This window comes from Leptodactylus fuscus, chromosome 1, assembly GCF_031893055.1.
Source record: "Leptodactylus fuscus isolate aLepFus1 chromosome 1, aLepFus1.hap2, whole genome shotgun sequence".
NCBI lineage: Eukaryota > Metazoa > Chordata > Amphibia > Anura > Leptodactylidae > Leptodactylus > Leptodactylus fuscus.
In genome coordinates, this window is record NC_134265.1 from 112,885,922 (window position 1) to 112,898,319 (window position 12,398).

The 12,398-nt window shown below is 40.8% G+C and overlaps 1 protein-coding gene across 2 annotated transcripts in view; it reads left to right on the forward strand.

Annotated features, from left to right (window-relative positions):
* The window catches only part of GCN1 (GCN1 activator of EIF2AK4), a 48,995-nt gene that overhangs the window by 19,400 nt on the left and 17,197 nt on the right, over nt 1–12,398 (forward strand). For both annotated transcript variants that reach the window (XM_075276214.1, XM_075276206.1), the window contains exons 14-27: nt 763–936; nt 1,741–1,893; nt 2,480–2,572; nt 3,872–3,947; nt 4,032–4,191; nt 4,277–4,466; nt 4,547–4,671; nt 5,018–5,196; nt 6,105–6,198; nt 7,266–7,379; nt 8,959–9,157; nt 9,290–9,439; nt 11,601–11,779; nt 11,873–11,953. In XM_075276214.1, coding sequence (XP_075132315.1) covers nt 763–936; nt 1,741–1,893; nt 2,480–2,572; nt 3,872–3,947; nt 4,032–4,191; nt 4,277–4,466; nt 4,547–4,671; nt 5,018–5,196; nt 6,105–6,198; nt 7,266–7,379; nt 8,959–9,157; nt 9,290–9,439; nt 11,601–11,779; nt 11,873–11,953 — 1,967 coding nt within the window. The remainder of the gene's footprint in view (nt 1–762; nt 937–1,740; nt 1,894–2,479; nt 2,573–3,871; nt 3,948–4,031; nt 4,192–4,276; nt 4,467–4,546; nt 4,672–5,017; nt 5,197–6,104; nt 6,199–7,265; nt 7,380–8,958; nt 9,158–9,289; nt 9,440–11,600; nt 11,780–11,872; nt 11,954–12,398) is intronic.

Sequence of the window (12,398 nt, forward strand, 5' to 3'; positions counted from 1 at the left end):
TTGCTATGTATATTTGGTATTATGTATATTTGCTATTGTCTAATCTCACATTTGCAATTAAGGTACTTTTTTTTGGTAAGATCCAGATAAATCCCTGGGACTGTAGATTCTCTAGGTACTGTATATCATACAGTGTTATTGACCATTAAGCTACTATTCTCTAGTTTGCTTGAACACTAAAGGGCTTATAGCTTTGGAATGACTGAACAGATTTGGAGTAACAAAACACCAAAAGGCTCAGAGTAACAGGCATAGATATGTGGGAAAAGATTCAGTATAACCTTTCACTTATATATTGAAATCTCTGCTCATTCTATACTGAACCATCAAGGAGGCGATCCTATCAGCCACTGACATCCTCCTTTCTATGGCTGAGGGTGCAGAGAACTGTCAGTCACTGGCACGATTGTTTCCTTGACTTTTCAGCATAGAAAGTGGGGAATTGTTAATTGATAAATGACAGGTTATATCAAATGTTTACACACAACCCCCTACAGGAGTCTGTTCTGCTCTGTAACTTGTTGCCTTCAAAATTTACAGCATTTTCCATGTAACAGGTTTCCTTTTCGTAAGCAACCAAGATAGTAAACTGGTAAGAGACCCCACCCACAAGTGTCTCCGGGGGGCCACTAATGTGAAAATCTGTACAGATACAAACATAGCATATAATACTTACAAACAAAACTGTGTATGTACAGTATATAATAAAAGTCTAAGTGTCCTGTATAGGTTGTAAAATTACTCTTTTATTGTGTCTTGTAGTTCATGAAGGGACTCTTATTCATGCAGTTTCGGTGCTTACTCAGTGGTGCCATAAGTTCACTACTGAAGTTCCTAAGAAGCTTATAGAGTGGTTTCAGAAAGCAGCCTCTCTCAAGACTAGCACCTCAGGAGTGAGGCATGCATATTGCCAATGCATGTTGGTATCGTTCAAGGGTAAGTTCAGCTATTTAAAATGTAGTTTCGCTGGAGTCCTAGGTTCAAATTCGACCGAAGACAACATCTACTAGGAGTTTGTATGTTCTCCCCGTGTTTGTGTGGGTTTCCTCCGGGGTCTCCAGTTTCCTCCCACACTCCAAAGACATACTGATAATGTACATTGTGAGCCCCATATGGGACAGTGATTGATAACGTCAGTAAACACTTCGGAATTACGATGGCACTATATAAATAAGCAAACAAATAGTTTCAGAAAACTTATGACATGTTGTAGTGAGATGTCAAAAGTTTTGATGTGTGGGGGGGTCCTCACTTCTGAGATTCAAACCTATTGCTGAAACAAATAGGTGCTTGCTTAAAGAGGACCTTTCATCGCTTCTACCAGTTCATGTTCTTAGTATCTATTAAAATGCACAACTCCACTGGTTCCAGTGCAGTTGGAATTATTTCTTTAGCCTTCATTGTACTTGAGCAACAAGCACAGTTAGTTTTGGTGCCTGATGGGCTATTTAAGCTCTGATATTGAAAGACATGGTGCATAGGAGGTAGATGTAGTCACAAGTAGAGTGCAGATGGTTTATGAGCATGGTTGTTCAAGTTTTTTAAAAAATGTATGTTGGGAAAACCCCTTTAAGTCAGTGCTCCGTTTCATTGGCTGTGATCGGTTTTGCTTACCTTTACTCAGAGAGAGGATGAGAGAGGAGTAAAGACTGTTGTGCTTTGCATGAGTTCATAAACTGCTAAATGAACCTACACTGCTAACAAAAATGGCACAAATTAAGAAGATGTCTTTTTCTGCAGGGGATACTCTGGGACAAGCTCTAGGACTTTTACCCTTTTTGATTCAAACGGTGGAGAAAGCTTCAGCACAAAGTGCCCAAATATCCTTGTTAACAGAAGCCCTGGCTGCTGCTGTACTTGTATGCAGGATTTCCCTAACTGAAAGTCAAGTTGGTAAGTTTGTGGCTGTATCATCTTTTGTCATCCTGCATCTATAGAAGTTAGTAGGGATCTCACTGATTAAGTTTACTCTTTAAACTTTAGGATAAGTTCATATGGTATAAACTTTTTAAACAAATTCACATTGTTTATATTAGCAGGAAAATGGATGAGATTTAACCCCTTCCCACACCATTTAATAATACGTCATTGCCCTTACCAGCAGTGTCCATTGTAACATACAGCTGACACCTTGCTGCAACACCCATAATTGAAGATAATTTTGATTTGTGTCTATATAACCACTAAGATGCCATGGTCAATAGTGACTGCAGCATCTAAAGGGTATCTAGCATATCCTGATTTGCCTCAATACGCCCCCCTACCCCGATATGCATTTCCCCGATATGTGTCTGTTTAGTTTATAGCTGATGTTCGTGCTGTCAGACCCCTTACCAGGTGCTATTAGATGTTTATTTGGCATAAAGCATTCTGGTCGCTTAGGGTTTTTTCACATGACAATGACTCTTTGACTACATTTTATATTTCAGACCAAATGCATTGACTGTTATACTGTATTGTATTTGTGTTTTTGATACAGAAAACAAGCTTAACAACTATTGGCAATTGCTGTCTGATGATAAGAAACAGATCTTCACTTCTGATAAGTTTCTTTCTTCAGCAACTGAGGAGTGTAAGTAAAAGTCAAGCCTAACTGTAATAATCTTGGATAAATGATGGATTTAATCAGCATTTCCTAGTTTCTCATTTTTATCCACCTTTTTTCCTGCTTGGTGTTTAATTAAAGGGATCCTATCACTCAGACACAATTTTTTCTAGGTACCACGTCGGAATAGCCTTAAGAAAGGCTATTCTTCTCTTACCTTTCGCCATCTTCTCCGCGCTTCCGTTCGCCTAGAATCCCGATTCTTGTCGGTATGCAAATTAGCTGTCTCACAGCACTGGGGGCAGGCCCCACCGCTCAAACAGCACTGGGGGCGTCCCCAATGCTGCGAGAGAACTCTCTCCAGTGCCGCCTCCATCTTCATCAGCAGCGTCATCTTCAGCCTCTTCTTCCGGCGGTGGCTCATAACTTCTAGGCCTCGGGCCTTGGGCAGAGCAGACTGCGCATGCCCACAGGCCACAAGAAAATGGCCGCTTACAGTGCTGTGCAAGCGGCCATTTTCTCGTGGCCTGTGGGCATGCGCAGTCTGCTCTGCCCGAGGCCTGGAAGTTACGAGCCACTTCTGGAAGAAGGGGCTGAAGATGACGCTGCTGACGAAGATGGAGGCGGCACTGGAGAGAGTTCTCTCGCAGCATTGGGGACGCCCCCAGTGCTGTTTGAGCACTGGGGCCCGCCCCCAGTGCTGCAAAAGAGCTAATTTGCATACCGACAAGAACCGGGATTGTAGGCAAACGGCGGTGCGGAGAAGACGACGAAAGGTAGGAGAAGAATAGCCTTTCTTAAGGCTATTCCAACGTGGTACCTAGAAAAAATTGTCTGAGTGATAGAATCCCTTTAAAATTGCTATTTCATGTCCCAGCCTGCTAAACCCTGTTTGTTTTTGTGTGTATATTTTGCTTATGGTTAGATATAAAGTGAACGTTTTCTTCGTTTTCTTTTCGATCTGTTGTATTGTTTTTTAAGATGGTTGTCCCACCAAGTCGTTCATTCCCTATACACAGATTGATGGGAGTCCCAGTGGTCAGACACCCACTATTCTGAAATTTATCCCTACATAGAAATGTTATTTTGGTTATTGTTGGCTTGGTTATTGGCTACCTAGAATGGATGGAGTGCCATTTACTGCTCCATGTAGAATTAGAAGCAAAACACCTGTGTCATCATGATCAGTGGGGATCCCAGTAGTGAGATTTCCACTGATCTACAAATTTTTCCCATTCTTTGGATACAACATAAGTTGTTTTGATGGGACAACACCTTTAAATCCTAGTAGTTAAGAAAATAATCCTAATGTTTTGTCTTCCCTAGGCCTTTGCACACTTTTACAGTTATGTGAGAGGCTTTTACTAGACCATATCCATAGGTTCCCTGACAACCGTGCTCAGTAAGTTCACAAGTTCTGATAGTTTGATGAATTTTGTTTCTGTGTTGTACACATGGTTTATCATCATTTTGTTTTTTCTTATAGACCGTACTACCATGCTTTAATTACTATCCTACTGAGTCGCTCATGGAAAGTACGTAAGCAGTGTCAACAAACCATCAAGAAGCTGCTGGCCTCTCTTGGGGGTCCCAAACTTTTGTGTGGCCTGCTGTCAGAACTGAAGCTTGTCCTAAATTCAAACAAGGTACAGAAATATACGTTACTTTACTGAGAGCGATTTTTAAAGACTGTTTTAGTAGAACTTTCCGCAATGTTCTTCTTCATCACAGCTGGTATCAGTTGATAATTTAATCACCGATTCTGAAGAAGCACCAGAGCCTGGAAAATTTCACATAACTCCAAGGATCCTCCAGGAAGCAATTTACATTCTTACATGTGTGCCAGGGTTGGAGTCTGACTCTTCGGAAGCAGATAATCTGGCTCAGGAGCTTCTGGTGTTAGCAAACCATCCAATAGTTGGTGAGAAAAAGACAAACCTAGAAGAAAAATAAGATGAACTTATGTGTAGCCCATTCTAACTTTTCCTTTTATAAACACAGCCTCTTTGTACAGAGACCTATGGGTAGACCTCCTATACAAGCTGAAGATTGACCCTGCTGAATTCATAAACAGGCGATTTGAGGATTTTCTACCTGTGATCATGTCTAATACTACTAGTGATCAGGTCCGTTCACATTACTACTGAATGCTAAGTGTATGTTTTGTAACAAATTCTAGTTTATAGTAAAGTTATAATTGCAGTCATTGAAGGCCAAAATCTTTGGTGGACTGTAAATTCCTTTTCTGCTCATAGATGTTTGTTTAGCCTCCACATTGGAGCAACTGGATTATGCTTACTTCTGTGTATGACATCTTTCCTACTTTGTTTTTTTTTTTCACACGCCTGTCTAAAACTTTCACAGCACTATATATATTATATACATATTTTATATAATGTGTCTTCTGCATTTGGATGAACATTTATATGTTAATTTCTGAATTTTTCCCTTGGGGCATTCTTTTTTTTGCAGGCTGTCCTCAATGCAGCTGGGACATTGTCACGTATTTCTCCAAACAGAGTTCTTCCGAGACTGATAGGTATTATAACAGAATCCCTGCAAAATCCAGCCCTGTGCCTAGTTACCAGAGAAGAGTATGCTATCATGCAGACCCCAGAGGGAGAATTGTTTGACAAATCTATTTTACATAGGTAATTATCACTTTGATTTAATAATTATGAACTCCCTGCTGCCAATGATGTAGCTTGGTAAATGATAGATCCCCTTATAATTATACTTAAGGGGGTTGTCCAAGCAAAACTGGACATTAAATTTATTATTTAACTAAGCCGAGGGGCAGTGAAAAAATTACATTTTGCCTGGACAACTTCTTTAAATGTATACGAACAGTGTTACATTGAGACTTTGGAATGAACTACTGTATAACTCGACCTGGAGAGTATTCAGTTTATAGGCATGTGCCTGTTTGAAAACTCAGCCCTGCATATTGTGTAATTAAATGGGTATTCCCATCTTAAGATAGAGCACAACATGTAGATTGGTGGAGTTCCAACCAACCAGATCCCTGCCAATCAATAGAATGAACAGAGCGGTTTATCACTCACCTTTCAGTAGGATTGCCATGCATAGCTAAACTACAGTTCTTGGCTTTCAAGAAGTTTTTTGTGACTTTGATGTTGACGCTGTCCACAGCATCAGTTGTCAGTGTCGGATTGATAGGGGGCTGACACCTGGCACCCCCACAGATCAGCTGTTTGAAGAAGCCACAGTGTTCAGACAAGCTTCACAGATTACCAAGCTTAGCACTGTGCATTGGTATATTGCAGCTCAGTCCATTTCATTTAAGTGACATTCATTTAACTGAAAACAGGCTACTGTATATGACAAATGAATATGGTGCTCAGATAAGTACATCAACCACTTTAAACAGCTGATTGGTGGGGGATGTCAAATCGGTGACCTATGCTAAGGTTATTATTTATAGTCCTGAAAAACACCTTTAAATTCTTGGAAATCTTCTCATTTTAATTCTAGTTTTCAACATGTTTTGGTTCTTTTTTATTTTTTTTAATAAAATTTTTCTCTTTATTTTTGTTAGTGCTCAACAGGATAGTTTAAAAAAGGCCAATATGAAGAGAGAGAATAAAGCTTACTCATTCAAGGAGCAAATAATTGAGCTGGAGCTGAAAGAGGTACTATCATGATATCTTTTTTGTATAGTTTTATTTTTCTCATTGTGTTTTTGGCTGTTTTACTTATATATTTCTATTCCCATTGCTTTGTACAATTTCCAGTTTTGCTGCTCATTTAAATAAGCTTTGTTAAGATCTGAAGAAATTGCACAGAGACTGTGGTCTGTAAGAAAATAGATCATGCTCTGTTTTTTTTAAAAAAAATTGGGGTGAATGGGTCTGTGAAAAAGACAGATTCTTTAACCCTTTTATTTAAACGTGGCGGCTGCTCAGGAACTGACCAATTGTCCTAGCCGCCGGGTGTCTGCTGTATTATACAGCAGACACCCAGAACTAATGCCCCTCAATTAGTGTCCTCACTTATCGCGGACATTAACCGCCCCCCCCTCCCCCCTTCCTCTGGCATCTTGGTCAAAGTTGAACTAGGTGCCATTTTGCATCTGATCAAAATTTGATTTAAAAAAAAAAAAAAAAAAAAGAGTGATCAAAGCAATAGACGTTACCCAAAATGGTATATCTTAAAAGTACACCTGGTTCCACAAAAAAGGCCGTCTTATCCATCCCCGTACACGGAAGTCTAAGATATTTATGTGTCAGAATATAATGACTTTAGAAAAAAAACTTTCGCGAAGTTTTAGATTTTTATTAATGGGTTGAAAATGTAAATAAAACTATATAAATTTGGAATCCCCGAAATCGTACTGAAACATAGAATACAGGTGACATGTCATTTTGGCTGCATAGTGAACCCTGTGAAAACAAAGCCTACAATAATGTTACACAAATGCACTTTTTCTCCCATTTCCTCCCCATCTTGAATTTTTTTCAAGCTTCCCAGTACATTGTACAGAAAAATAAATGGTACCATTATGAAGAACAATTTGTCCCGCAAACATTCAGCCCTTCTATGGCTCTGCGAATGGAAAAATAAAAAACTTATGTCACCATTGGGAAGGAATGGGTTAAAAAGTCTGTAACAGTCTGCCAGTCTTTAGTTATTTTACACTTTTATTCAATGTGATCTCAAGTTTTAATTCATGTTTGGGAAAAATTGTGATCCTTTTCAGGAGATAAAGAAGAAGAAAGGTATAAAGGAAGAGCTTCAGCTAACAAGTAAACAGAAGGAAATGCTGCAAGCACAAATTGAAAAAGAGAGTCAAATCCGTAAGAGACTGAAGGAGGTGAGAAGAATCTAAAATCTAATCTTACATCTTACTACAAGGCAACTACCAGTTTCAGGCTGATCTTACACGACCGTAATGCTTTTACGGTCTGCAAGTTGCTGATCATCAACATAGACTCCGCAGATGCCCGTAAACTGCCACACTCGCCCATAGAGTTCTATGGGCGAGTCCGTGCAGTGCCGTGAATTACGGCCATTACGGACATGCTCTGTAAATTGCGGACCTCGGTTGCGGCCCGGCACACCACGGATAAAATATCCTGTGGTGTAAGAGGCCGCATTGAATATAATGTGTCCTCAAATAGTCCGCAATTGAAAACCCTCAATTGCGGACCATTTGCGGTCTTAAACTACGGTCGTGTAAGAGCAGCCTCAAAGATAACACTAATAAGTCAGATCTGAGTTAGAAGCAAATTTCATTTCCACGGAGTATATAGGGTTAAAAGCTAGACCAGTTTTACTGTGCTGAAAAAGGTCTCCCCCCTTCCCTACAATTGTTGTTCATCTCAGTAATATGACCCAGAGTTTTGTTCTGGTCAAAGTATTTTGCACATAGCACTATATATTTAATGCATGAATGTATCATATGGTATGAAAATTATGTTTGGGTGTGATACCTATCATTCCCATAGAATAGAAACTAGTTTTTAAAGCAGATCTTTCATGTCCTCATCACGCAGTATTATCTACAGCTAGGGAGCCGACAGTGCCTGTTACCATGAAATAAATGGATTGCTGTGAGGTCATTTGTAAGATTTCACACATGGCATAGAGTTTTGAGTAACATCTTTCCTCTGTCTGGACACTTCCAATCCCCCAAAAGGTACTTAGTGGGGTATTCCCTACTCGAGGATCCTATCCATACTGCTAGCTTATTTAAAGAGGACACACAGCTCGTCCATAGACGAGTATTATCAGGAGCGGGAGGGGGGAGTTCCTCCCGGCTCCACAGTACAGCGCGATAGGCGCCACGAGGCAGAAAGACGTTCCTGGCTAACAGTCAGAAACGCCCTTCTGACACTAAAGCGCGGCGCTACGCGGCGTTAACGCGGCGCTATGTGCAAAAAGCACACAAAGGGCTAGTTCACACGTGGGCAAAGGAGCGGTTTTTGACAGCGGAATTCGCTTCAAAAACCGCCCCTTTAACATGGTGGTCTATGTAGACCGCTAGCTTTTTTTTTATCCTCCTAGCGTTTTACGCCTGAAGAAGCGACATGACCTTTCTTCAGGCGGAAAACGCCTGAAGAATTGCATAGAAGTGAATGGGAGGCAAAAAGCGCGCGGTAAAAAACCGCGCGGTTTTTTGCAAAAAACCGTGCGGTTTTCGCCTGCAGTTTCTATAGCACATATAGAAAGAAAAACCCTAGCGAAAACCGCGTCAAAAACCACGCGGAATGCAAAAAACTGCGTCGAAAAAACTCCCCGCGGTTTTTTACCTCGCACAAATAAGCTAGGCGGTTTTCACGTGTGAACTGACCCAAAAAACGGCTGGCGTTACTCTGTGTGAATACAGCCTTATAGTGTCTTATGGAATGCTCATTGCTGATCAATAATGTTTGTATTGTCTTTCCTCTTAGTTGGACACGGAGCTGGAAAACACTCTTCGACTTCTAGACTGTATCATCCAGCAGAACTCCCCTGGTCTTTCGCAGCACATTCCAACGCTGACCAGCAGCTTATTGCCTTTACTCAGGTCTCCACTAGCTGCTTCCCGGATCCATGTCCTTTTTGTGCAGTTAGCTGGCTGTGTCATGCCTGCTTATTTAAAGACATTTGGTAAACATCTTTCTCGTTTTTCACGCATGATTATTTTAGCAATGTCTGGAACAAAAATTGTCCTTGTGATGAGGCTTTCCTGTACATCTCTCAGAACTGGCAGTGATGATATCTGGCTTCTTTCTTTCATAGGAAAATTGCTTGCCCATGTTACCCTACGCTTGTTGAAACCAGAATGTAGTCTTGATCCCGCCTGGTGCCAAGAAGACTTGCCAGTAGCCGTGAAGAGAGCAGTAAACCTCCTACAAAGTTATACAGTCCCGAAGCGAAAAGATGATCCAGGTGACAAAAGCTGTGTTTTTGTTTCTGCAGCTTCAAAATACACTTGTGACTGAACAGTAAATCACCTGTTCCTTAGACCACTTCTTAGTGTTTTTACTGTACAGTATATTGCAAATGTCAGGTGAAATAGAGAGCCGGATTATTTTACTTCTGGTGAGTTTTTGTTGCTTGTTCTCTTAAAGGGAATCCATCTCAAGAATCCACTCCTTCAGATAGCTAGGTCAGTGGCACCTGAATCATGTAGTGTATTCCCTTTATGAAATGGTGAAAATGAGCCCTTTGGAGTAACAAGGGTGTTACCACTTACCTCTTTGGAGAAAAGAGGGTGTTGTTTGCGCCTATCAGAAATTAATGATTTCCTTATGCATGTTGTTTCACTGTCTGATAACCTGTCCAGCATTAAGAAATCATAGCTGAGTTTTGTGACCAACCCCGGACCACAGAAAGGTCCTGCGTTCATGGTCATATCCATTGGCAACTGATCAAGACAAAAAAGATTGGCACTACCAAGATGAATAAAGAAAAAGTTTACAACTCTGCGTTTTTTTAAAATTATATATGCAAGATGTTTAACTATGAATTTATTTTTTTTAAAAAAGTACTCCAAATGTTTAAAACACTAATAAGTCAAAAATATTCAATGGCTTAAAGAGGACCTTTCATATCTTCGGGCACATGCAGTTTTATATACCACTAGAAAGCCAACTGTGCGCTGAATTCATGGGGAAGAGATATTGGTACAATTACCGATACCTTTTCACTGTCAGAAGGGCGTTCGTGACAATGTAGCTGGGAACGCCCCTCCTGACTGTACTGTCCGTAGCCCTGTACTGTCAGAGGGGGGGGGGGGTTCCTTACCACCCAGCCATGACGCTAAGCTGTGAGGAACACCCCCAGTACTAGTCTATAGACAAGTACTGTCCAGGGGAGTCCTCAGCGTCACCGCCCCTCTTAGTGGTGCCAGTCTTTTGCTAGGGTTTTGATTGGTTGCCAGTGGATACAACCATGAATGCAAGAACTTTCTATGGTCTAGGACTTGCCATAAACCCAGCCACGATTTCCTTATTGTGAACAGGTTATCAGATACAGACACTACATGCATGAAAATATAACCTTAGACAAAATAAGAAAATCATGGCTGGTTTGCTGACAAGTGCCAGACCATAGCAAGTTCCTGCACACATGGTCATATCCACTGGCAACCTATCAAATTGTCCATTTTCTGACCTGCTCGCCATTTTAGGGTGCATTCACACTACGTATACGGCAGCTTATTCTGAACGTAAAACACGTTCAGAATCAGCGGCGTATAAAGCAGTTCCATTCATTTCTATGGGAGCCGGCATACGAGCGCTCCCCATAGAAATGAATGGGCTGCTTTTTTCACTACGAGCAGTCCCATTGAAGTGAATGGGAAGTGCCAGCGTGTACGGCTCGGCATGAGCAGAGCTAGCCGTACACGCCAGCACATCCCATTCACTTCAATGGGAGTGCTCGTAGTGAAAAAAGCAGCCCATTCATTTCTATGGGGAGCGCTCGTATGCCGGCTCCCATAGAAATGAATTGGAACTGCTTTTTACGCCGCTTATTCTGAACGTGTTTTACGTTCAGAATAAGCTGCCGTATACGTAGTGTGAATGCACCCTTAGAGAGAAATGGACGGTGCCGGGGATGCTTTGAATCCATTAGATTTACTATACTTCACAATAGGAAATTGGCGTAGGTTATACCTCTATACCTCACTAGTGTACATTTAAATTTTGGGAGAGCCTTTTAATGCTTCTGGTATTTCTGCCCCCCGTACACATAATATTATATTCCCTGCACTGTCTACAGTGATACCACATTGTCTCAGGATAAGTGCATCAGTGCGCAGTGCAAAATTTACTTGCATAACTGTGTTATGACCCCCTAAGATACAGCATATTCATCAGTTGGACATCAGTAGGAAGTATTTACAACATGGCGGTAAACATGTTCTGTTTTTACTTTATCTGAATAGAAAGGGATAAGCTAGCTCTGAAAACCCCTTTAGTCTAAGCTACATGGTTGTTCCCCATGAAATTGCAGTGTCCTTATGGGTTTTGGTGCAGGGTTCATCAAAGCAGTGAGTATCTCAGATTCGGACCACAACATGATTGTATGTTTTGCTTTCTTGCAGGGACATCCCCTCTTTCTGCTCCAGCTTTCTCCTTTGTTTTCCCCCTCTTGAAAATGGTGCTAATGGAGACAAGTAATAACAGCGAAGATAATGAAGAACTGCTAGTAGAAACCTTGCAAATTATCACTGTTCATTGTCAGCTCCGCTCTTCTAACAGTCAGACTAAATTTACTGATGAAGTAAGTAAGTCAGTTTACAGGGACCAGTATTATTCGTTACTGGAATACATTTATTTACGTTGCATTTGTGTGTCTTTTATTGTTTCTTATTAGGATGGTCCAGAGTTGTTGCCTCGCACAGATATGCTGTTGTTATTAACGAAAATAATAGGAACAGCCAGCCCAAGATTACAAGTAAGTGTGGACAATACAGTGTTCAGTTCTGTTCTCCCCTTTTATGGATCTCATTTTAAGGCTCAGGCCACGTGTTGTGGAAATTCAGTGTTTTTGGCTGTTGCAGAAAACCCGAAAATCTCCGGCAAAATTTGTCAAATTTTATTTACTCTCATTCCTACAATGCCTCATTTTCTAAAAAAAAATGCATGTTTTTTTTGAAGAACGCAGCATGTTAATTTTACCAGCAAAAACCATGTACTTTCCCCGTAGACTTTTAAGGGAGGAGGTAAAAATGCAAAACACGTCAGAACAAATGCCCAGAATACTGACCAAAACACTGCCATGTGAAAGCCGTTTTACTCTACCTAGTGAGCAAAAGATAAGCAATTGAACCTGCTTATCTAAATGCTGAATTAGTGAAAAAAAAAAGTTAGTTGGGGGAGCAGGTTTCCTATACTGTAAA